The 27,117-nt window shown below is 41.4% G+C and overlaps 1 protein-coding gene across 1 annotated transcript; it reads right to left on the bottom strand.

The window, feature by feature from the left end:
* Positions 1–10: 10 nt before the first annotated feature.
* On the bottom strand, positions 11–27,117 carry adcy7 (adenylate cyclase 7). The gene is made up of 26 exons (XM_070906567.1): positions 26,953–27,117; positions 20,950–21,147; positions 20,445–20,609; positions 19,682–19,831; positions 16,236–16,396; positions 14,428–14,539; positions 14,029–14,156; positions 13,334–13,492; positions 12,635–12,767; positions 12,070–12,258; positions 11,783–11,826; positions 9,993–10,052; positions 9,020–9,097; positions 7,712–7,781; positions 7,486–7,583; positions 7,277–7,361; positions 6,131–6,268; positions 5,889–5,992; positions 5,203–5,447; positions 4,938–5,044; positions 4,507–4,665; positions 3,633–3,779; positions 3,257–3,364; positions 2,984–3,098; positions 1,315–1,439; positions 11–1,185 (listed from the first exon to the last, which is right to left on the bottom strand). The coding sequence occupies exons 1-26, from the start codon at positions 27,115–27,117 to the stop codon at positions 1,039–1,041; spliced, it is 3,390 nt and encodes a 1,129-aa protein (XP_070762668.1). The 3' UTR covers positions 11–1,038.

Here is a 27,117-nt window from a genome sequence, read left to right on the forward strand (position 1 = left end):
TACATTCCGTAACTGTACAAAATTCAATGTCACAGTTGTTCACATAAAGGCCAATACGTTATTATTATTATTATTATTATTATGTAACCACAATTGCAGACAAGATGAGATAAGGCCACAAGACAAATCAAGTTTTCAGAGACACGGAGAGAGAGAGCGATCCAGATCAGATCAGGTGATCATTTGAGCTGGAGCCAGAAAGACATTCACAGCAGGCAGGTTGTTGGATCACAGACTAAAGACACCAAGGAGAGCGTTGCAGGTTTCCCTCATTGCAGCATGTATGCAGACGAGCAGATGACGCACATACAGCACATGGATGTTTCTATCTCCGCAGCAAATACCTTGTCATATATGTAATATTAAACAGTTGTTGTACACAGCTGGAACCTAACGCATCTTCCACCTGAACCAGAACGTATTGAGCAGTCAAAGGGTTGAGGATACAGTAACTTTAAGATTTGCAGCTTGGCCTGAAAGTGAAAGGAGCAAGAAAAGAGTTTTTCTTTCATCTTCTGTGCAGCCTGTTTCTGATCTTGAAACAGCTCATGTGTATCATGCTTGTTACACAGTAACAGAGCAGCATGTCCATCCCTCTCAAACAGGAAAACCAGATGGGTCTCAAATTCTGATCCACTGGTTTTGTTTTTAAAGGACCGAAGAGGTTTTCAAAAATTACACAACTGTATTTGGCATTAGTACAATCCACGTTTTGTTTTTGTTTTTATCACAAACAACATCTAAGTTAAAGACAAAAAAAAAGTACAAAAGTGACTGATCACTGGACGTAAATGTGTTCGTGAATAGAAAAAAAGATGGTGATTGTACGTACTGACCATCTCTCCACCATCCTGATCTGTCCAACAGGTCCACAGTAGAAAGCGTTCACTCACAAGTCCTTTGTGATACAGCAGAGTTTCTCTGACGTTGCTGCACATTAGTCAGCTGTCTCAACACTTGCGGCGCGCAGGAGTCTATAAACTCTCAACTTGTGTACATGAGGCTGTCTCCAGGTCTGTTGTCTGCGGCGGCCTGGCCTCAGCTCAGCCCCATACCTTGCTGCTTGCTCATGTCGGTACACACAAAGAAGGTTTTCAGCTCTCCTTTCCCCTTGACGTTGATGAATCCTCGACACTCACACGAGTAGCCCAGCTTCTGCAGCACATCGGACGTTTCCTCCGTCACCTGGAGGAGGAAGCAGAACACATATATCACAGCTGCAGCTGAGAAAACAAACAAAAGTCTGTGAACAGCAAATCTATACATTATTGTGTGTCTTGTTGTTGTTGAAATATTGGGTTGTGCTGAATGTACCTGGATCTTTCCGAGCTCCCCGGTGCTCTCCATCCTGCTGGCTACGTTGACCGTGTTGCCCCATATATCGTACTGAGGCTTCCTCGCCCCGATCACTCCAGCAATCACCGGGCCGTGATTAATGCCTGTGGAAAAGCAACAAGTTTCACGTTTGAGTCTGTATACGATGAATAAAAGACAGGATGAAATATAAGATTCAAGAAGAAAAATGAGAGTCATCCATCTACAGATCTCAAGCTGAACACCGACTCAGTTGGCAGTTAAGAGAGTTTCATTCATGGTTTGCAGTCATTTTTGTAGAGGACATTAACTAGCAGAGCAAGTTTTCTGAGGGGCCCATAACTTTTCAGTCTAACGCACGGTTCTGTGCAGGACACTGGTTGAAAAAGCTTTGGACAATAGTGTGGCTGTTCTTAGAGATGTCAGAGATTTGTGAAAGACATGAAACATTCACCGCATCTATCAAGAAGTGTGACTGTTAGTTACCAGTTCCTTGAGAGTATTTAGATTCACAATAAATTTGGGAGCCTATGCCGATGCTTTAAAGCGAGACTAAGACATTTTTGATTGAAGGAAGGACACAATCTTGAATTCACAAGAAATGAAACAAAACCTTGTATTCAGTTGTTTTGCAGCTACAGCCTTTCTTGGTCTGGTGTGACCAGTAGCTTATGGTTGTTAAACATTAGATAGATATTTCTGTGTAACTGATTACTGAGTCACTTCTCTGACCTTTATGATTCTTCTCTTTGTGTTAGCATTTACTATCATCCTGTAATAGTCACTTGTGGCCACAGGGGCCGCTGTTCAGCAAAGTTACACAGACTCGCTTTCAGGCAGGAAGGTTATTTAGATAAGGAGTGGAGAGCAGTTTAGCTTTATTCCGTTTACAAGGTGCAATTCTACCTTGAACTCTAATGCAAACAACGAAGTCATTTAAGAAAGCGTTCACACCTGGAGAGCTGCAGAACAGTTCAAAGCCTTGTGAAACTGGCAGCAGAGGAATCACAAATAATGACGTCACCGATGTTCCAAACGCTTTAACTGCTTTTTTAAATAAACACTTATTTCAAAAGTGGAAGTTAGTGGAGTTTCAACGTCACAAGGTGTTTAGACATAGCCGCTAATAAGGACAGCATTCTGTTAAAGAAGGTTCATACCGCTCAGTGCAACATGTCAGTGTTTATACCTTATGCACGTTTTTATCTCCCAAGAAATGTAAATGTTTTAACCAAAACTTTTATCCAAGGTGTCTGCTCATAATCAGCTGTGTGGGAATAACTGTCAGGACTGCAGACACGACAGACTGGGTTCTGTCTCCATCTCACAGCTTGAATTATATTATTTGACTACGACAGTAATTTATGAGGGAAAATTTGCGAGCAAATGCTACAAATGTCTGTCAAAGGTTACAGTACATTAGCTACCTACATTAGGTAGGTTTCACTTCTGCTACTGTCTTGAGTGCAAGATGAGAACCTAATAATCGAGCGTCAGTGAATGCAACTGCTCTCATGGCAAGAACACTACATAAATGCCAATCATGTAACGGTGTAACCAAGGAAACCTGTTTGGCTATTGTGCCCTAACAGAGCTGGATACAGTGCTGTGCAGCATTCTGTCAATGAAAGGTTTATGCTGAAGCTGCCAAGCAGCTGAGCACACTCACCCACACGGAGCCTGAAGCTATTGAAGGAATGTCTGTTGATGCCATCCAACTTGCCAATCAGAGCGATGGCAAACTCCACCATGTTCCCTATCTGGGCCTGCTGCCGCTCTCTGTCCTGAAAGAACACATCATTCAACAAGCTCATTATGACTGCTTCAAGGTTTTTTTTTTGTTTGTTTTTATGGACACGCTCTGGATGGCTCGCTAACAAACAGTTTACAGAGCCTATCTGACCCGGGTCTGACCCTGGTTCTGAAGCAGTAGCTACTCCACCTGATTGTTCTCCTGACCAGGCGTCCCACTAAGCCCCGCGGCGGCCATGTAAGTGCTGCCAATTGTCTTGATCTTCTCCACGCCGCTGAACTTTGGCTTGGACAGCAGCTGTTGGGTTCGAGAAAAACACAAAGAGTGATGTGTGGGAACTTCACCTTTCATCATTTACGGTATACTGTATTTATTCCTGTTGGCATTCGTCTTCTTCTTAAGCATGAGTTTAGATAATGAGTCATTTGGAATATCACATTGGAATAAGTGCATAAACAGAGCCACCGATAACATATCAGGGATTTAAAAGACACGTCTGTCTTGTATCACACAGAAGTACTCGGGTGAAAGAGAGCTTTTTCGCGTCCTTCTTTGACTTCCTGACCTCGTCGAAGTCAGCGATGATCTCGTTCAGGAGCCTCAGGCATTCCAGGCCCTCCTTGTTGATATCGCACTCGGTGTAAAATTCTTTGAAATCTGGCACTGAGGCGAACATCACACACACACAGTCATAGGACTTGTAGTAGAGGTCCTGCCGGGGGTACAAAAATAGTACACTTAGTTGCCACAGAGGGAAGGAAAGGAAGACATGAGTCCAGTATGTTAGTATGATGCTCCATGTCGTGTTTCACCTAAATAAAGTCAATGTCAGCGATAACCTGTTGACCTCGTGTGCACAGTATCATGTATCACTTGAGGGCAAGAAATTCCCTCTGCTTTTGTTCTTAAAGCAACGATACTGCATCCGCTGCCGTTTACAATTACCTCCATTTATTTTAAAGCTGACCTGAGTCAATGACCAGAATACATTAGTGACCTTTGCCTCCTCTGAGAAGTCACACAACACAAACAACGCTGGATTTCTATCCTGAGAACTGTGAAAACATAAAATATCTTCCCTTTTGTCACGTCAGAAATGTCAAACTGAGCTGACTTACGCCGATCTGTAAACCAGCAAGGAGTGATGAATATCTGATTTGTGTTGACATTTTACAAAAAGACACTTAAGCTGTGGGTCCACCTAGGCAGGTGATGTATAGGTCGAGGCTCTGTCTCTATAATGCTGATAAATTATGATAATTGACCTTTCCATTGGGGAATGATGGCTGAATAAAGTGAGCCACTGATCATAATATAACATGAATTGTGGTTTACTGGTTTCCCATTGGAGCACTTTTTTTACTCTTTATCACTAACCATATAGTACATAACGAACAGGGGGCTTGTTACCCTGATACACCCAACCAACACAGTCTCACCTCGTTCTTTTTATTCTCCCCGACAAACAGCGCTGCCACATGGGCCGGCAGCACGTTCTCCAGCAGAAGGCGGTTCAGGTTCTCCCGGGTCTCGATCTCGTCCTGCTCTGTGCGGTTCTTGTACTTCAGCAGGAAGTCCTGGCGGAAGCAGGACTCGTTCTGGTCGACACAAACACAGTGAGGTTGGAGCAGGCAATGAAGGAAACCACAACCTTTAACTATTTTCATCGGAATTTTCCTGGATTTCTTGCAGCCACATTCATTTTTTCCACCCAGAACTTTAATATGACAACAGACAAATAGATACAGATAAATTCATGACAGGCAAAAAAAGATCTGTTAATATGTTTTCAGTTTGTCTGTTTTTGGGTGTGAGGCATAAAAATGGGAAAGAAATGGAACGAGGACAGAGAGGTGAAGATCGTCATTACCTGTTGTGAGATGATGAGCATAGTGACCAGGAACAGGGTGATATATATGCAGCTCATCACCTGCGGGTGTTTCACCAGCCCTAACCCTCTCAGGATGGATCCATCTTCTCTGCTGTAGAACAAAACACTTTCATTTACATATTTCATACATGATTTTTCCGTGTACACTGAAAATAATAAATGTGTTTTTATTTGACCACCGGCATCAACTGATTCTACTGTTATAAACTGCTCTGATCTACTTTCTACTTTCAGTCCCACCTGCTGCAGTTCCAGCTGCCATTGATCTGAGTGTAGAGGACGTTTCCGTAGACCATGAAGAGTTCCCTCTTCGTGCTGAGGATGATGACATAGTATGCCGTGGAGGCCAGGGTGAGGAAGAGCACTTTGAGCTCAAAGCTCACCCGGAGGAAGACTCCACATGCAATGAGCGACAGGATACAGCAGTACACAGAGTACTGAGGGAGAGGAAGGCGAGCGGTTAAAGGAATTAGACCGTAGAAACAACACCTAGTAACAACTTATTTTAACAACCTCTATTTAGCATTTATAAGCAGTGTACAAACAATGAATGACATTTTTTATAACACACTATATGTATATAAAAGAGATAAGGACATTTATCATGTAATTGTATTTATTAATGAAGTATTTATTTATTTATAAATATTCCAGACAAAATCTAGTAAGTGGAACCTGAGGTAAAACTAAATACCATTACAGCTATGTCAGACTGTGTTATCAATCGTTCATTCACTGTTTAGTTATAACTGTTGATAAATACATTCATAAACACTTAGTTACAAGTCCACCCTCCTGGGACCTTCTCTGGTACTCCATTAAGCACATGCCAAAAACTATTTGCAAATACTATTTAATATTAATTACATGAAATATTATATTATAATAATTCATTATCAGCTATGGTTAACAAGTCCGCCACTCACAGACAGGTAGAAGAGATCGCCCTCTAATCCCTCCCTATGGGAATCATTTGTGTGGAGCAGGTCAGCAATATCGCTGGAACATTCTGTCACACGTGTCTGGACGCAGCACTGCGGGGGGATAAAGAAGATTTGACTGACAAGCGACCACTGGACAGCGTGCTTTGAAGTTTGAAGTGTTGCACGGCCAGAAATAGCAAAGTCCACAATGATACTCTCTCAGCACTCAGCATGTGGGTGTTGTCATACCAGGTTGAACACCGCCAAGATAATGATGACCGTAGTGGTGATGGTGGCCAGAGGGAGGCGCACACACGGCCGCTTTACCACCGCCTCCGACGCAGCTGGCAGCCACTGGCACCTCGACAGCTTCTCTGGAAACAGGCGCTGCGGGAAGATAAAGAGGAGTACGACGAGGTAAGACGGAATCCAAACAGGTACAAGGAGCGTGAGGTCAACCATCTCCAGACAGTCATGTGACATGTGAGTGACTCATCGCTGGCTATTTCCAGTGAGGGGAAGACACTGCCTGTCAAGGACTGAATGTCGGGTGTCATGTACCAAGTTAAGAGGTTACAGAAAGCGTCACAGCGCAGCGAATGCAAGGGATAGCTTCCATGACATGCTCCCATTCTCACACTGGCTAATACTGCCACAGTGCAACACATATGGACACACATCCTTTCCACCCCTCGCCTTTATGTACCAAGCACTTGCCAGTTATTATATGTTTGTTTTACATTTTCTGACCTATGAACCTCTTATAGTTGGCAGCAAGAAATGTTGGATATCTTGATCATTCTGTGTTTGTATTTTTCGGGGAATTTAAAGTTCATTCATTGTCCTTGGAAACAGCAGTTGCCACAACAATCTCACTACAGGGTTAGTCGCTGTGCATTGCTTGCTGGATAATACAAGCCCAAATATGTAAGGACTGTGGGGAGTAAGTTTGAGGAAGGCTACTGACAGATGCAGAGTAAAAGCATTTATTTCCTGAAGGCTTGCTGTACTTTATGGCATTTATCTTGTGTGGCCTTCACACAACAATATAATTATCTACAAAGAACTTCACATTTAATTTTCACTTCTCATACACAAAGAAATTAAATTCATTGAATATCACTTTAGAGCAAAAACATTTGTGAGTCATACACATGTAATGCCAGTCAGGGCCAGGTCAGCATTATACAATGTGGGGCTTTCACACGTGTTGCTGGACAAATGACAACTCTTTGACACCGCGTGGGCTGAGGTATGACAGCTTTGCTGTGCCTGTGAGGCTTTTTTTCACTTTCTACAAACCTAAATGCTAACAGGGACAAAATGTTTGAAAAGAGCTGAAACTCAGGACTTCAATCACCGAAATATCTAAATGTTAAGACCTAACACACTGACCTGTATGTGACCTGCGAAACAGATGGCCAGGGTCAGCAGCAGCACACAAACCAACACTCCAAATGACATCCCCAACATCTGTCGACTGAGGGAGATTAAAACCAGAATGTAGTCAAAAATCGTCATATTGTGTTGTTTTGCATTTTAACGCTGACAACTAAGTGATAGATTTTTGATAGTAAATAACGGGATAATCTGGTCATACTCACTCCTTTGCGACAAACATCTGAACCAAAAAGATACAGAGGAAGATGAAGGTGGCACAGCCAACATAGTGTTTGAACATTGGTAATTCCAGGGCTCGGTACTGAGAAGAGGAAAAAAAACAGAACACGTCTTGTTCAGCACCAGGATGCTTGAATGGAAATGTCATGACAATGTGGAATCATGAACGCTTTTAATTAATTAAAATCTGCAGCTTTGTGTAAGACTAACCTGTTTTTCCAGATCTTTCTTTGGAAACCACAGAGCTAAGCTGCCACTCTCTTCAGAGTTAGACCACTGCCTAAGACAGAGGAAGGAAGGAAGGAAGGAAGGAAGGAAGGAAGGAAGGAAGGAAGGAAGGAAGGAAGGATTGACCTGAATCAATAAACAAGTGTCAGCTGCCTACTGCTGGCAGATCACAGTGAATCACGTGCAGAAGGTACATTGTTTTATCATTTCTGTTCATTACGAATGAAAAAACATAAAAACAAACCTACTATTTCTTTCCAATGTACTATACTGTACACCACAGGTCCAAATAGACTGTTATGATGGCTTGTAAATTAAGCTACATGTTTTCTATCATTCTGGAGGAGTCAAACTAACACAGAGTAGAGGTAGAGGTGATATGGGCAAAATAAGACAGCATTACCTTGATATCAATATATGTTTACAATATTTACTAGTATTTGCCAAGATATGGGGTCTCAGGGTCCTATTTCAGAGGGCTATAAGTAAGGGCTATCTTCATCACATAGTAAAAGAACGAGTGAGATGGACTTTTCCAATGTAGTTTGAATGGTAAAAATCCATTCAGCCACTGTGGAGATATCAATGTCTTAAGTCAAGGAAACAGTTTTGCACTGGTTTCAAGGAGTGTAGGTATACCCACTGTAGGTGGGTGATTTCAAACATACTGACCCAGGGAAACACACTGACCTAGGGGAAAAACATTGCTGGGAAAATAAAAACCCTTTGAAAGGTCTCATGATAAGAAGCTGGGGAACATAGACACACTCCCAGATATGGTAACAAGACTAAGAGTCTAAGTCACGCTAGCAGCTCTGTAAGGCTGCATTAAGGCACAGCAGCGATTTGAGCTAAATGCTAACATCAGCATCAGCACACTCACAGCGACAATGCTAACATGTTGATGTCTAGTGGGTGTAATGTTTACCGTGTTCAGCTTAATTTAGTGTGTTAGACTGCTAACACTGACTAATTAGTGCTAAACACAAAGTACAGTTGAGGCTGACAGAATGTAGTTTCGCAGGTATTTGGTCATAAACACATCAAGAATTGGACAACTTTTGACCTCAGGGGATCACTAAAGTTTATCCTGAGGGGGGCACGAATGTTTGAACCAAATGTCATGGTAATCTATTTCATAGTTGTTGAGATTTTTCAATCAAAAACCTGCTTTATCATCAAAGTGCAACCTACTTGAATTTTTTTTCCCCCCATGTAATTTGGGTTACATTATTTTGTGAAATGTACAACATGCACACAATGTGATTGGACTTGTAGAAATTGGCCTACTTGCTGCTGAGCTCGTCTATGGTAGTAGTCATCTCATTGTGCAGCTCCTCATCAAACTTGCTCTTCTGGGACTTGTTCCTGCACCGGAAAGCACAGAGACAATTAGGAAGAGGCAGACGGACAGACACCGAAACACCCAAGCCGACTGGAACAGATGCTGGAAAACCAGACCAGGTCATACAGGTTACTCAGGTCCAGGTTTAGCTGGGCTTGGAGGCAACGTGGTTAATGCCATTCTGGGTATTAGTGAGAAAGGAGAAATAATGGTTTTGTGCCTGTCAGAGAGTTACGTAGGGGGAGTATGCCGGATGCAGAATGCTGCGTGTTAAGATGATCTCGGTGGGACTCGGCCAGAGTGTTTCTGCCGTGCTTCTGCTTGGAAACCCCCCCTACTCTATTCAGGAAGGAAACACTCACACAGATGCACAGACCCAGACCCACACAAGCCCCAGCCAGTGATCAGTGTTAATAGGAGCGTTACAGGGTTTCTGATGGCGTTTGAGATCATATGTTGCCCTGATACAAAGAGGTAGCAGTGAGAAACGGTGAGAAAAGAACAGTATTACACCACTGCTCAGGTTAGTGTTGGGACAGCAAGGCTCTCCACTAAGGCAATAGTTCTCACCCTGTGGAACAGGACACCAAATAGATATTTTCCTGGGGTGTGGGAAATTTATAGTGTTATATGTTATTTATTTATTGTGATACATGAGTCATTTTAGCCTCTACTCTACGACCACAAAAATGAATCAAATCAACAATATTTAAAGAATTCCTTTTGGGTACTAATCTACAATTTAAAACAAATATTTACAGAGTGCGAAAGCTCACCATCTTTTGTATTTACACTTCAAACAAGTGGCTATGAGCAAGCATCCATTTGTTTTTTGTTTTTAGGGGTCACAAGCCAAAAGGTTGAGAACTACTGCACTGAGGGAATGAGGACCTTGCGGGCCAAGAAGGCCCAACTCACTTATAACTGCTGAACGGAGGGGTAGGCAAGGAGAACGGCTCTTCTAGAGACTCATCAAAGCTGTCAGGGCCCCAGCAGTAAGACACAAACACAGATTCGTCACAACAGAGCAGTGGGGAGCCAAAAAAACACAGGGCCAATAATCAAATAAATGTGAAAATCCATCTAAAACAGTTAATAACAGCTAGATATACGCCTGTGAACAGGAGTAGCACATTCACAACTGTTACTTTTAACCACAGAAAGAATATATCCTGCTACGTAATGTCATCAAGCTTGAGTGGGTGCACTTCATTTCACTGTCACTTCAGCCTCAGACATCAGCTGCCGCCTGCCTCTGCTACAGTGGACTGCATACATGAATGAAATGAACAATTTCCAAGATAACACACACCTCCATTCTCACGGGGTGGAATGCTTGTGCTTTTAGGAACACACTTATCTCCTCTAATCACATTAGTCCAGCCCACACTGTTTGTGTAGGTGAGTCCTGCCCCACTAATCAGCAGCTACACTTTAAATATTTGTCCGTACGCTTACTTCCTGCGCCAGACGGGAAAAGAGAATTAACCATTATAAGCTACAACCATAATCAATTTGTCTATGCATCATTTGAAGCTAATGGAAGTGCGCGTCATAGAGCTCAGCACTCCCACCACTCTGCAGGAATGACTGCCAACGCAGCACAGCTGTACCGAGCAGGCCCCTCACTGACAACGTTTTGTTGGCAAATGTTGGATTTGCAGGTTGAGACTAACTCCTTTAACACTGCTTTTGTTTTGGGAACACATGCTGACTTATTGTCAAATAATGTTTGATATTAAGAACAATTTCAGCATCATCATCCCCTCCTCTGGGATGTTCATGTCCTTTAACTGCTTAATAACGACTCAATGACACATTTAGGTAGCAGCATCATTAATAACATAATCTTCATCATACATGAAGTCATTCGTTAATATGTATCAATGATAATTCATAGTCTATTTGCATTTTACCCATAAATTCTATTTGAGGCAGCCCACCTGAAATCTCATAAATATGGATATGTGCCAACTAACCACCACTAAGACTAAATCATTTTCTTATTCCCCTTCTCTACTACCTGGCATTTACATATAGCAGCTCAGAGATGGTTTATTACACACCTCCACATCATCAGGATGTTTAGTAAGACACTAAACATCCTGCCTGCTCACTGTGAATCACAGATTTAAATGAGACCATCGACTGGAAATGAAACATGTAAAACTTGGATCAAGCGCCCACAATTAGAAAAAAGGGTGAGGAAATGGGAGCCAAAAGGAAAATCTCATGGGTAACAAGTCGTCTAACATGGCTCCTGACCCTGATTACCACCATAATGCTTACACACTGTGACTAGTTTCATTGCATGAAAATATCTAAGCTCCCATGAAAATCATCCATCTCATACATTATGATAATCTCTGTGTGTGCAGCTGAACATTGGCAATAATGTAATGACTGCCAGGAAAATAATTAAATAAATAATACAATATCCGTCTAAAGGCTTTGATACACTGTATTACAAAATGTTGTTAATGAAATGTGATGGAGCAGCTCAGATTCTATGAGCAGTTTCCAAGCAGGGAAAGCTGATGGGAAACACTCTTCCCTGTTGCAGGCCATCAGGATGCTATTGAGCAACAGTGTTGTTACACGGGTCAATTTCCAGGACTCTGATACAGTTTAATATACCTTTCAATATAACTTAACTTAACAATTGAATTCATTTTGTAGCTACTGTAGCAGCCAAGAGATGATCTTACCTCTCAGTAATCTTGGAGCCGGGGGCTGATCGCAGAGGGATGTCCTGGAAAAGACAGGGACAACATTCACCCAATAAGAATGCACGATAATATTATTCAACATCAGAAAATCAGAATAACAAATAAAAACAAGTTTAAAGTCTCTCATACTTGCCTAAAGTTTTTAACATCCTACAGCAAAGACCAGCAAGAATCTGTATCTGTATCTGTATGCTATGTTTTAACGTGGGCTCCAGCAGAGGAGTATTTGTTGCTTTAATAACAACTAACAACAACAATCTGCTTACCTTGCAGCGTGACTTGCCATTTACAATGGCGTCTGGGGTGAAGCCCTCTCGGCTCTGAAGGTGGGCAAAAGGTTTGACTGCCCCCCAAGACTCCAGGTAACGGGTCATACGCACAGACGCCCGCATCTTCAGACCATCATTCACCCGAGGTTTAGGTGCGCTGCGACTGTTCAATGATGGGTCCTTGGACTTAAGACACACACACAGTTAATATTACATTCACGGTACACTGTAGGCATTTAGCTGAAGCTCTAAGGCACAGAACGTATCTTCATCAACAGAGTGATGAAGATAGATTTTCTGCCATTAAGATTTATTGGCAAAAGATTATTTTTGAAGTAATGGGTGTGACTGACAGATCTGACCTGAGCCCAAACATTTGCTTGTATGCCTCATGGCCTTCATTTCGGGAGAAACCCATAGCAACCAGTATGGTACAAAACTGTAGTATTGTTTTAAAATGATTTTACAGTAGATACAGAGGTGTTGTGTTTTCAAGTAATACATATTTCTCACTCTCTCCATAACAATGTGCATTTTCAAGTAAGATGGAGAGAGAACTTACCCGAGGATCAATGACTAGGTAGGTTTGGATGTTGAGTTCTTTAAGGTAGGGGTCCCTGAGGTGGCCGTTGCCTTCTTCCACTTCATAGGCCTTGTTCAGGTGCTTCAGAGTCGCCTCTGTGATGTGGACACGTCTAACAGTGAGGGAAAGAGCAGGAGAAACAATGACATATTTGACATGGCATGTGTAAGACAAGTGGCATTATCTCCACAAAGATTATAACTTTTATTCCAATTACAATTTTACTTTCGCCAATGTGACTGAAAGGCTTTGTCAGGAGGTTATTGAATGAATTCATTTGATGACATGACAACAGACTTTAAAATGTAACATTTACAATGACAATAATATTCAGTCGTTTCCTCTTTGAGTATCGAGGATACTCTGTCATGTGTTATGTAAAATGTTATCATGTATCATGGAATTGGTTTTATGCAACTAAATTTAATCAGAGTTGCACTGTGTATCACCCCCTGTCATTGAAACTGAAAATGAATACTGTATTATGTGCGACTTAGTTGCCTTAAGTTGAAACTTTTTGGTAGGTTTGATTATGCAACAGCCACTGCTAAATATACCTTTCTGAAAGCAATGGAACCCAAACAGCTTGTAAGACAATATGATGATGATATGACACACATGTGTATAAAGGAAACAACAAGAGCAGACACCAAACATACAAAAGTGTTCATCACTTACCCTGGAAGGCCCCCTGACTCCATGTGATTGGCCAGCGTGACATCATGTGACCACACGTCAAACTGCCACTTGCGAAGGCCAATAACGCCGCAGAGCACGTTGCCCGAGTGCACGCCCACTCTCATGTTGATATCCACGCCTGTGGCCTCCCGTACCTGCCTGCGGGAGTTTCATACACTAAAGCTCATTGTTGTTGAAGGTCGCATCTATATGCAGAACACACTCCTTCACATGGACAGTCTGAGGACGACATTACAATATAGTCTACTGTCCTTTCCATGTGTGTCTAAGCCCTGTTGTCTGTCGCCCTTTCAATTTTAACAATATAGCAGCCCATCCAGGTCCTATTCTCAACACCTGCTTAAAAAACACAAGTCAACTCAAGTCGCTCAGACTGCTCTAATACATTCTTTAAAATTACACAGCATTTTCAATTCTAGGTATAACTGCACAAGAAATTTCACGTAACACAAACTGTGTTTCCCTAAACTAGAGACCTGACTAAGAGTGACTCACCCTACAGTCCACTATTACAGATACAGCACACTGTTCTCTGAGAGGTTCCACAAATACCTTTTCTGTTTATTTAGTCATCTTGAAACTGAGTGTGTTCATCACATCTCTTACAAAGAGTTAAATCTAGAGGCACTATATGTTTCAGTCCGGGTTGAGGTTGATGGTTGGCACAAACTCACTTGATGGCTTCACACATGTCCAGGCCCATTTTGACACAGTTCTTGGCATGTTTAGGTAAAGAGACCGGCAGCCCTGACACGCAATAGTAGCAATCTCCTAGGATCTTGATTCTCATGCATTCGTTTTCCTATAGGAATGAGAAACAAAAAGAGAAAACAAAAAAATCTTTTATAAAATGTTGGTAAGCAGATAGACAGGATATGAGTGTACATGTGGGAGCCGCTCAGCACAACCACAGTCTTGTAGTGCTGAGGTTTAAGTACCTGGGCCATGGTTTGATAAGAAGATAGTGTTTCCTTGGTCACAACCCAACCCAGATTTTCCCAGCTAGTAGGTTTGTTAGCTAGTACGAAGTTGTTTGTAGTAATGGCATAAAGAATGTCTAAATGATGACTCACCTTGGCAATTTGGTCAAACTTGCCAAACAATTCGTTGAGCATAATGACAAGCTCTTTGGGAGAACAGTCACTGGCCAATCGGGTGAAGCCAACAATGTCAGCATACAGAATACTAAAAGAAAGAAAAAACACACACATTTTTACATTCCCACATTAAAATGAAATACTCAAACTTTAATGATGAATCTAGAAAAACCACAATGACAAGCATCCTTCAAAGTCCACATCCACGGAGGGGGAGTCCTACAGAAGACCAGCAGGCTTGGCTGACTCTGCACCTCTCCCAAAAAGGGTGCTCTCAGGTTTGAGTTACGAGGTTTCACTTCAACACGATGGTGGAAACTGGTGAGCAACACTAATACATCCATGTATCTGTCATGATTTACATGTCCAGGCTGCTAATGAAAAAGAAATATTGGTAGTTCATCCCCAGCTTCTATCATTCCATGCAGTGGCTTTTTCAGTCAATCAACTTTACAAACCGATAAGGACCACCTGAATGCACTGTTAGCACTCAACCAGTGTGACATGGATTGGAGCCCTGATTTTCTCTCCACAGCCTTGACGGTCCACTATGACCATTATGGCCCCTGAAGTGGAATGTAGGATTTCAGGCCAAAAAGGCCCGAAGCCCAGCCTGGCCCGAGTCCCACTGTCTGTCTGCTGACCGGCAGAGGGACACAGACACCCTGTTCCACCGCCTGACTGAAAACGGCCAGGTGCTTCATGACACCGACAGCACAGCTAATGACTGGTCTGACTCGGATAATTATAGGGATAGGTCAGAGGTGCCGCCTATCATTCAACACCTTCTTACTGCGGCCCTAAATGAACATAGCAGCAAACGCGAGTGATGCCTTCACAGTGACCTCTTGATTAGCAAAGTCCAAAAGTTTAGTGTCTAAAATAATTCTGAAAGACTAGTGGACGAGTGGATATTAACAGCCCACAACACATCACTTTGCAGTTGCAGTTTCAATTCTTTTTTTATGCCAGCATTACGTCTTTCAAATAAACTGATCAGAGTCAAATTTGCATTGAAAAAAAACTAATGAAGCTAAAGCTTTCTTCCAGAGTTTTCCTTTTCCTTTTAAGAAACAATGTAATGTAATTCCCCTATTGAGGTAAGGCAGAGACTGTATCTTGCCTACATTTATCCGAAAAAAATCAGCTGGTGAGCCATCTGCCAAAGTTCAGTTTAAGCTGACCCAATATCTGTCAGCACTTGCTAAATTAATGAAACCCTCGTAAAACAAAGAGCTGTAACTGGGTCACTGCTCTGACAACAAACAGACATACTAATCTACATCGTTACGAGAAGTGGTCGCAGAAATCTGCTTTCTGTGTGCACTTTTTTGGTTTTGTGCCTCATCTATGTTTTATGAAGTGACGTGCATAGAAAAAGCATAAATACGAGATTCCCTGAGGACGACCAAGGATTTATAAGATTGACTATACAGACAAAGCAGACAGACAGGGACATGAAGTCAGTCTGATTAAAGAACTCAAAGCAAGCTTAAAAACTATAAAAAACCTATAGTTCAAAATGTTAGATTCGTTTTTCTTCCTTTCAGATTAAGAGATAATACAAAGACAGTGGTAAAACAGATATTTTTTTTTTTTAAGCTGCTGTTTAAGATACAGGTGATTTCTTTTACATTTTCACAAATGTAGTCTTTGATTCTGGTCTAAGAGCCTGTCTCCCCTTAAGTGCATGATTTGACCAGTAAAATAAGGCTTCCATGATGAGATGATCCTTTATGGTTAATTGAAATTATAATGTATTTTAAGGTGGTTTGTGGATGTACCTGACGTTCTCGTGCCTCTTGACATAAAGACTGTGGAAGTTGTTATCTTTGACGAGTCGCTGTTGCTCTTCTTTGTCTTTACAGTCTTGCAAGCGCTCCATGATTGCCAGCTTCATCTTCATGGAGATGTAGACTGGCAGCACGGACTGTAGCAGGTTCTCCTGCAAACACACACACAATTAGTTACGTAAGCGCAGTTTAGATGAGCCAGGAAATTAGGCTTATTTGACTGTCACATTCAATGTATAGTGATGACTGCTAAAGCCCTGAAATGAAAAAAGGCCGACCTGGGATAACACAAGCTCAGACTCAAAGCACTGTTTTTTTTAACCTCTGCTCGTCACTAACCACAGTATAAGCAACAATCTGCAGTACGTGTACACCAGTGCGGGTATGGCACGACACATTTATTCAGTAAGAAATACCATAGTCTGCCACAACAGCCAGAGGTGTTCAAAGTTCAATGGCTCGATTAAGACAGGAATCTGAAGAGGCAACTTCTCAAGAAATGATTAATCCCTCTTCATACCACCAGAGGGGCGTCCCATTAGATCATCTGACCACACTGGCTGAGTCAAGGCTTGTTAAATTTATCTACACAATGCTTTTAATATAAAACAGCCGCCACAAAGTGCTTTAGAATGCACAAGTGGATGTAAATAGAGGTGAACACATGAGAGAATTTTAAGGTAAGAGACCAAAGCAAAGTGTGTATGTCTGCGAGAAAGAAAGAGGAAGCTGTTTGTGTTTCTGTGTGTATGAATAAATGAGTATTTGTAGATTTATTAGAAAACAGTGCTTAATTATTCACCTCCTTTAAACCTTTTCCACAATTTGTAGTGTTGCAAAGTGAATTCAAAATCGATTACACACAAAAATGTATATGCCTGAAAATGAAATATACATTTATCATTTAAACAGGTACTGTTATATACAACCCTGCGAGTCATGAATATGTACTTCAGCAAATAAAATCTGGATTTTCTCATTTCTTTCCCTAATCTTTCATTAATATTTGCTCAAGATAGGTCAGGTGGGATGAGAAGTGTGTGTGTGTGTGTGTGTGTGTGTGTGTGTGTGTGTGTGTGTGTGTGAACTTCAATTTCAAAGGGATTTAGACATTCACATTCTTGTTTTGAAGCCATTTGGCTGCATACTCCAGGTCATTGTCCTGTTGGAACACAGATCATCTTCCCAATCTAATATACTAGAAATAACTCCTGAAGAATCTCCTGTATTTCGCTCTATTCATGGATCCTTTCTTTTGCAAGTCAATAGAGCTGGGGACACCCCCAGCCTTTTGTCATGATGTTACCACTACCACACTTCATGGTATGCAAGGCGTGTTTTATGGCTATTGACTTGTGCCCAGTTTTGGTCTGATGCAGTGCTTTGCATTACAGCAAGAGATCAGATTACTTCTCATCAGACCACAGGATATTTTGCTTCAACATGTCAGAACTTTCTATGTGGCCCTTTTGCAAAAGCCAAGTGTGCCGTCAAAAGCCTTTTATTTCCCTAGAGTGTTTCTGGATACTCTCCAGGTTGTACAGACATCTCAAGGACTCAAAATAATGAAATTGCACCTTAATTTAATTTGGAGTGTTACCACAAAGAGATGAATGTGTTTTGGCTCAAAACATTCCAGCTTTGCACTTTTGATTAATTTTTTAGAAAAACTAAAACAAACATAAAAACTGAAATCAACATTTCCAGTGAGTGTATGCAAACCAAAAACAAGAGAATCCAAATTTAATCATCTTTCCATTCAGGCTGTGACAACACAACATGTGGGAAAGGTCCAGAGGGTTAAATACTCACGTAAGGCAATGAATTTTATGCGCATGTGTGTGTGTCTCTGTCCATCTTTGTGTGTGTGTGTGTGTGTGTGTGTGTGTGTGTGTGTGTGTGTGTGTGTGTGTGTGTGTGAACTTGCTCCACTGTGCTGCAACCTGAACTGGTCCTATTCACTCTGGCTGACCTCTTACAGGGTTCAAAAGACCCTTTTAGTTTCCCCAGAGTCTGAAACATGAAAACTCACCTCTCATAAAGTGGCTTTTGTATTGATGATGGTGTCACATGATATAGTGCTGCTGTGAATGTTCATTACTTTAATTATTTATGTATATTACATATCTTAAGTATGGGAAAACACTGTGTTGTCACTAAATGCATGCAGTGACACACGTTTACTTTGATTCAAGGGAAAACTGTCGGTCAGCAGTATTTAAGAGAATTTCATTAGTATTGGTTTCAAAGGGGAGTGTTAACGTCACCCAGTTTAAATGCCAAGAAACATTTCAGTGGGAACACACTGGGCTCCTCCTGCTGAAATTAATGTGGGAACACAATGCGAGTTCCTCATTGGTTCCCCATTTGGAGCCGTTTTGAACCCCCCCCTCCTCCCCCAAACCATGCTATTATGTCCCCGTGCTCTTTGGCTAACTTTGTGCGCCAGGCTCCCTTTTCTCAGCCCCAATTCAAATACAACAGGAGGTTTAAATGTTAACGATTATATCATTCCTCTCTGTCCTGCTAGGCAACACAACGGCTTCCCTCTGTCAGCACGTTTTAGGTCCCGCACTAAGCAACAGTCATAACAAAATGACAAAAGGGGGAAATTTGTTTTAAAAATGCCTCTGAAGTCAAAGCAAGTCAGCGCAGATGAATCTAATTTAAAAGGCATCACAGGAAAATCTAATTTGAGGCGGATTTGGTAGTCGCAATGAAAACATCCATGGGAGAGTCAACATGAGGCCAGCCAAAGGCAAAGCTTAAAGATCAAATAAAATTATAGGAGTATGGCGATAACAATTACCGATGAGCTATTTTCATCATTTGTCTGTAATGTTTGCTTCCATTCAGTGAGGTTACTAAAATATAGACGACACAGTAAAATAGAGGTATTAAAATGCTCATCACAGTTAGAATATACAGTATACTTTTCCTCTCACTCTAATGAAATGGTGGTATGCAATCCTGTTTTTCTAATAAATATTGCATTGGTTTTCCTCTCCTCAAGATTCTATAATGGGTCACTACTCGATGAGAGTGTGTATGGATGTAGTGTGGGGCTAATTCAAACAAATGTGTGTGATGGGAGGCGCCTACTTAATAATCCTGAAGCCATACAGACTGTAATGCACTTCACTATTTTTCATTCCCTGTATCTAAAGAAAACTATCTCAGTTTACTTTACTTACTTTAATGCTTGTGTAAATTGTTGCTATATCTTTCTTAATGAGGATCTATATGGACTGTTGCATTTGCAGGTGTTCTTTTCAAACACATTTATAAAATAATCCAACATATGTTTATTTTTACAATACGTACACCAATGTAGAGAGCTGAACTTCGAAAGGTTTTGGTAAGATACTGTAGGCTTTCATATTTAATGGCCATTTCTTCAGACAGAGAGTCTTTTATAGCCTTTGTGTTCCACTGACCTGTTGTCTCTTTTCTATCTCCAGCTTCATCCGCATGCTCAGGCACCTCAAGGTGTCTTGAAATGTCTGCCTCAGGGTTTTCTCCATCAGGACCTTGTGGAAGGCTCCCACCACACTGCCGCACAGAAACACCACTGCATTGGACAGCAGCTACAGGAACAGACGCAGTAACAGACGTTAGCGCTCAAATGGAAACACCAATGCGCACACACATGCATGTCTCTGAGCCCCTGTGTGTCCCTGCTGGATTTACTTTCATATTCTGTTAATTTTATTGTATCTGACCCTGGCCAAACATTGTTCAAAACTGTCTTCATTTTAGCTTTATTTTGTAAACACATCTGTGTTTGTTAAAGTTCATCTTCACCATCAAAACAACCAATTTAGATTTACACATGTCTGTCTGTGACTGTTGGATATCTGAATATCATACTCAAAGTCTTCAGTTACAATACAAATTGGCCATCTTTTAAGATAACTGTCCATGTTTTTTGTGATATGTTCAAATAATTGTAAAAATGTCTTTAGTCTTGGTGTAATTGTAAAGTTATAATGTCTAATTATTGTCTACATTATGTCCAGCTTTTTTTTGGTTAAACGTATTTATTATAAAAACTGAACTGCAGGTTTATTAGGGAGATAACGTTGGCCTTAAATAACACATACATAAGAAGTCTTCAACACACAGCTACAGACGGATACGTTAGCATTACACAAGCACTTGTACAACATAGTGGCATAGTTTTTATCCAACTGGTTTTACCTGGTTGGCAAGGTAAGGAGTGGGCGGCTCGTTGTAAATGGTGAGGCGCAGCGTGAGGACCATGATATGGGACAGTGAGGAGATGATGCTCAGCACCACAGCGTACCACAACTGGAATGGCAACATGGTGTACACGGTGAAGATGATGAAGAGGAAGAAAGGCACCTGGAAACATAAAGGTCCCATTATTTCAAAAAGTCATCTGTTGTGGATGCTAAATCAAATTCTACTAAATGCTGCTCACTCATTTTGAGTAATCTGGCACCAAAAAATATGGTCACACATCTCACGAAACATAATACTTGTAGAAAAAGAGGTATATGTTGTTGTATGTCTGTATTATCAGCAAATGCATTGCCAAATTATAGAAATACACACTAGAAAATGTGATACTAGAGATGGGAAATATTGTAAGATTTCCATGCCTGCAGGTTTGTGTGGCCTGGGAGGATCATACTATAACTGTCACTGTCACAATCTGAAGCCGGCTGGTAGGTGAGGTTACCTGGTCCCAAGGAAGGATGATGGGGCCGCTGAAGATGAAGGTGTAGCCCATTGTGAGGTGCGTGGCCCACACGATCAGGCCCAGCAGACGCCTCCACCTCTGCGAGAGCATCTCTGTACACACCAGCACAAACACAGCCAGGAACACACACAGGCTGCCGCTCACCACGCTCACAAAGGCACAGTGTTCCTTTGCACTCTGCTCCAGCAGCAAGGGAGAAAAAAAACACACCGTTTTTTACAGTAAGACAGTCATACTAACTTGTTTCTTTCAGTGAATATGGATGAGGGTCAGTGTGTTACAATTGTTCATCATCTTGCATGTTTTCTGTGTTTGGCATATGCTGCGAGATTTTTACTCTGGACCGTTCGGATACATTTAATGGAATACTATGTACATAAGAAATATTACAATTAATCAAGTATTTGTCAGCTTTAATAGAAGACAGTTGCCATTTTCATAAATGAGTGTTTAAGACAACATTCGGTAACTTGCAGAGGGACAAAGAGACCATGCAGCTGCTGCCTGACGTGCAGGTACATCAGTCGCAAACATTGAAACATTAGTCTCAAAAATCATCATAAGTAGACCCTCACCAACACTTCACCCTCAAACAAGACTACTGGGTATAATCAACACCTTTTACGAGTCTCAACAAAAAACAAACATTATGAGCTTCACCAAATTGGTATACTGCAGGGATATTGTATTTTTTTGTATGGGAAGTCTGTTATTTTGTCCACCCCTCTGTATAAACACTTGAATCTACTGTCACATGAATAAAAAGCTTGCACACTCGTTTTTAATCAGTGGTTTATTGCTTGTGTCCTGACTGATCGGAACCTGAAACTAAACTGTAGGTTTTAGTTGAGTGTAAGATGCTCCTGAGAGCCATTGATATTCAGCCTGAGCATTGAGGCTTATGTAGGAGATTTTCTTCTCATCTGTCTCTGCGTCATGTCCTGTTTGCTCCAGGCCACCATCTTCCTGACTGAGTTAGTGTACAGGGAGAAGCATGCATGAGGGAAGAAGATTGTGCATTTGTGCATGTGTGTGCGAGAAAGCACGTTTGCAAGTATGTGTGTATGCTTGTGTGTGTGTTGTGCATATAAATGCATGCATGAAAGGAACAACTTCGTTGTACACGTGTGTGATTGTCTTTGTGTGCGTGGGAGAGATAGTGGGTGTTGGAGGAAGAGCACGAGAGAAAACACGGGGTTAAAAGAGAGCTCAAGAGTGAGACGGATGCACAAAGTCAGTGTTAATAGATCTCTGCTCAGAGAAGGCCATCTCTGCATTGTATGTGGAGCTTTCTGGTTACCATGGCAGCATTGGAAAAGGCCAGATCTCAACTAAAGCACTTTCTACTCCCTATGTAGCTGTGAGTCTTGACAAAACCTTTTTGTAGGTGGAAAAAGAACAATTATTCAATATGGATAGGAGCTAAAACCACATGAACAGATACAGCTCTAATGTTCAACGCATGGCACACAAAGGACTAAAAACTCACATGAAACCACTCCTCTGTTTATTATATTTATTATTCCCCCTTATGATTTTATTTCTATGATGTAGCATTGTTATCTGTATAATCACTCAGGATTATGTCTGCGTGGCTGCAAGTTCTTACTGATAGAAAGTCTTATTTATATAGATAAACAGTAATATTTGCATTTGTTCTTTTACACTAAATATGCAAATGGTCCTGTTGTTCCTGCGCTGCCAGTATGATATATTCCTGCAGCAACGTCACCAGGGAAAATTCCTGACAGCTTTAAACACTGTATTTATGTTACTTATTACTTAACAGTAAACACTAAAGTAAATAGGGTGTATCCTATGTTATCTTACAATAAGGCCAACAGCGAAGAATGCCTCGACTACCAGATCATCACGATTATAAGCAATTATAGACAACAAACAGTAGGGGTCAAAGCTGCAGTGGCTGAAAAATGAAAAAGTATGAAATGACAAAACAAGAGCCATGCATGGAGGACACTGGTAACAGCTTTTAGAAACACATAAACCTCTTGTATTTAGATACAATTTTAAGAACCCAAACAACAGGCTGCTTAATACCATCTCTCCGTCCTATCAGGGCCTGAGACTGGTGCCACGAGTGGCACTTGGAACATCGGCTCAGCCAGTTTTCCTCTCAGCATTGCTCTTCATCCGAGAGGAGTTATATAAGTTGACACTGACTTTCTGACACCGGCGGCCACCCCATAACAGGCGCCCTGCCCCTCCCCTTTGCATTTAACAACAGCTCCATCCCAGCATTTTCTCTTAACTCCTCTGTACCCCTGGCAACTGTGTGTGCAGGAAGACAGCTGAGAAGAAAAAGGAAAGAAGGAACAGGAGTGAGTGATGGTATGTCTGGGGATGGATGAGGAAGTGAGCGAGTTAGTGAATTTTGCATTTTCAAATGTCACAATTTACAATTTAGGAGTAACTAAAATGAACGAGAAGGATGGAGCCATCTCAAAGGACTGTGTCAGAGTGAAAGTACATTGACGAGAGAAAGGGAGTGTGCCAGAGAGTCAGCAGCAACACAATAGAAGGAAGGTTAAGATGTTTTTTCCAACAGATGGAAAGTAATATAATCTCCAGTGACAGAAGCTGTCAGTTCACTATATGAACTGCTAGACTGACCGACTGCTCTGCTACCTGCCATCATGCCAAAATCAACAGCATGCCCCCCATCAGCTGAAGTGAATGAATACCTGCCTTTTCCTGTCACAGTCAGAACCACGATTACATTCTCTACACTTTGACAGCCACCATTTTATGTCTTTGCCCTTCTCTTCAGTTTTCAAACAAAGCTTATACAGATGATTTTGGTTATCAGTGCAGCAGGGTGGAGTATCTAGCAGGGAGACTGTATCTCAGTGAATAGACCTGTGCTCAAGTCCTCATGTCAGCAGGCATGGGGACTGTTCAAGTATTTTTGAGCAAAACTGAAACGCTACCAGCTCCAGGGCTACCGTCTTGTGGCTCACCCTGACCTCTGACCTCTCTGAGGAGACAGGCAAGACAATTTCCTGACAGAGAAGTAGCATTATTAAACATCTGCCTGGTGTTGCTTATGCTAAACTAATGGGTGCATTTCAAACCTGTCCCCTTTTCTAATCTGGGGAAAGCAATTGAAATATGCATTCTCTATTTTCGCGTGTATTTCAGCGATGTCCTCCTTCACATTCAGTTACACAATCTATCGCTCATTCACGCTTCTGGGCAGCTGCACTGGTAGTGAAGGGGAGTTAAGTGCTTTATTTAAGTAGTTGTCGAGGGAGAGGAGAGAGTTTTTTATTTGACACAATTTTGTTCACAGTGAACCTAGGGATTTAAACTGACCATCCAGCCACATCCCACTTCTCTAAACATTAGGCTACTGCTGCTATGTGCCACATTAGTCCCCATACACTATCTAACTCAATGAATCCTCTCGGCACCATCAAAGTGACAGACAAATGCTACATGGCTGTGAATCTTTATTCTAAAATTATTCTCAGTCTCTTAATTTATGACTTCCATACATTTGCATACAGTATTTCACTACAGTATGACAATAATATTGTCATGTACTATTTGCATTTCACAGTCCAAGTGGTTTCTGTGTGATGTGCACTCAGTGGCCACTTATTATTAGGTACACTTGTACAATCTAATGTAATCCAATACAACACCCCTCCCATAATATTTATCTTTACGATGCTGACAATGTTCAGTTTTTGGCGATTTGGTCAAAGTGAAAGGTGGCGTAGTACTGGACCACATTACACTGAGAGGTGTCTCTAATTTACTGTCCTTTCCATCTACATACATTACATACAATATCAGAAACACCTCTCAATATAATGCAGTGCAGTACAACACCATCACTAACTATGATGTCTGAAAACATGCCAAACTAATTCAATTAACACCTCTATAGAGAGCCGAAGTCAAACCTCCGGGTTCTGTTCCAGACGTAAGAAAACCTCATTCAAAATACCACTGACATTTGTAACTGTGCTAATAACTAAAGTAGTTTTCAGCCTTTAACGAATATACCATTTCCCATAAGCCCTAGACTTTCACGGGCTAAACATCACAGCTCAGTAGAAGAGATGAGTCTATGAGCGAGTCTTGGCTGGCTCAGACATGTATGTAATAACAGTAGGACAGAGGGGACTGAATATTTTCAGACAACAGACCGCATTACAACTAGAGAGTTGGAAAAATTACTGCAGCACGGTTACTTTATAGTTTTTTCATGGGAGCTGTAGTTTTTTCTGTGCTCACAAAGTAAACATTGTTTACCTTTGTTAATATCACACATGTTTTAATTTCTTATAGCAACTGCTGTATTAGATGCTGATTTGAAAGTAAACTGCAGGAGCATGCTTCATTTTGTCAGAAAGGCTGATGGAATAAACGCTGAATGAGAGATCGCATTGAGTTAAAGAAGCAAGTGGAACAGAGGCTAGCCCGGACGTGACGTCACGACTTCTGCTCTCTGTGACTGTGTCAACAAAAACTGAAGATTATAGGCATTATAAAAGTAGACTGCATGGCAGATATGTTGCATTGGATTGCATAGACTGTACAGGTGTACCCAATAAAGTGACAACAGAGTGTACTATTTGCACAATATAAGCTGTACATCACTGAAACATAAAACTGATCAGAAATCGATCTTTTTCAGGGCAGACATTTTGACATGCAGGAAAAGCACAGGTGCATCAGGCTTCTGAAAATGTTGTTTTCCTATCACGAGCATCTCAGCTGATAATTACATAAGTGATCTGACCATAATGGCGTCTTTAATTTTCTTATCTGGCATAATTTCATCAGTTAGCTGTCAAAGAAATACAATATACCCTGTGAGAGGAAAACAGAGATTCACTGCTTAATGCAACTACGGTCTGGGTCATAATTACCAGGACAGTGACTGTCATTGTTGTACACTTAGGTTGAATATGAATGTAGCCATACAGTCAAGTTATAATTGACAGAAACATTTGCTGCACAGCACCTTGCACACACTACACAATTTAAGCATTGATTTCAATGCGGCCTCTGATGTTTAGTCCAACAGCACTACCTGAAGTCAACTGTGTTACTAGTTTCACAGTTAACTAGCCATTGTGCTGTCCATTAGAGTCAACCTGTATTCAACTCTGCAATAACAAGCATTGTGTTGACATCAGAGGCTTCGCTCTAAAATGGAAGCACACCAGTGAAGTTACTTGACTGGCTGGAAAAGGTGTATATTCACAGTATCTAGTATTGTTCTTTAATTACTGTGTATTACTGTTCAATTTAAAGTGACCATGTGCTGAAAACAGTCAAAAACTCAGTTTGTATCGAATGTCAACACCTTTCCTTGCACCACATGATCTTGTTATGCCATTCCTCTCACCCTTGCACCATGTGTATTGCAAGGGCACAACAGTAAACAAAACAAGCCAAAGAGCGCATCAAGGGCAGGAAAATATGTCATAACATAGCATTGCATGTGCCATTTTTTGCCCTGTAAAATGCATCCCTATACACATCTACACACAACACTGTTCCTCCCTCCTGATTTGTTAATGTTGTCCACCAGCTCACAGTTGTTTTGAGAACTTATCAAATTTGCTGACTTTAAATGGAGCAATTAGTAGTGATTAACGTCTCTTTGGAGAAAGTAACCTTAACTCATGTGCAGGAGTTCACCAGAACTACTGATCAATGGCCAATCACTCCACTTCCTCAATGGCTGCTGATTAGTGGGGTAATGTTACACAGGATTCACAGTCTGATGCACAGGTTTTGTGTTACAGTTAAATATGCTTTCTGCACAGTGTAGAAAACACAGATAACTTTTTCCATTCTCTTGCTGTAGAAATAAAGGCACTCAAACATTTGTATGTGGTCACTAACCTCCATGATATTCAACAATCTCCATGACCAATGTGAAATCTGCAAAATGCAAAATGCCTCTCAGCTTTTAACAAACGTGTGGATGTGAGGACTCACCAGTCGAAGGGCAAAGAAGAGGATGAGGAGGATTCCACAGGAGAGCATGGAGAGGCCCAGCAGGAGCACCAGTGGCTGATACTGGCTGATGCAAGAGAATTTGCGGTATAGTGCCTCATTTTTCAGCTCCTGGTCGTTCAACAGGTACTTCCCCTTGGCTGGCAT

Source organism: Enoplosus armatus, chromosome 1 (genome assembly GCF_043641665.1).
Source record: "Enoplosus armatus isolate fEnoArm2 chromosome 1, fEnoArm2.hap1, whole genome shotgun sequence".
Classification (NCBI taxonomy): domain Eukaryota; kingdom Metazoa; phylum Chordata; class Actinopteri; order Centrarchiformes; family Enoplosidae; genus Enoplosus; species Enoplosus armatus.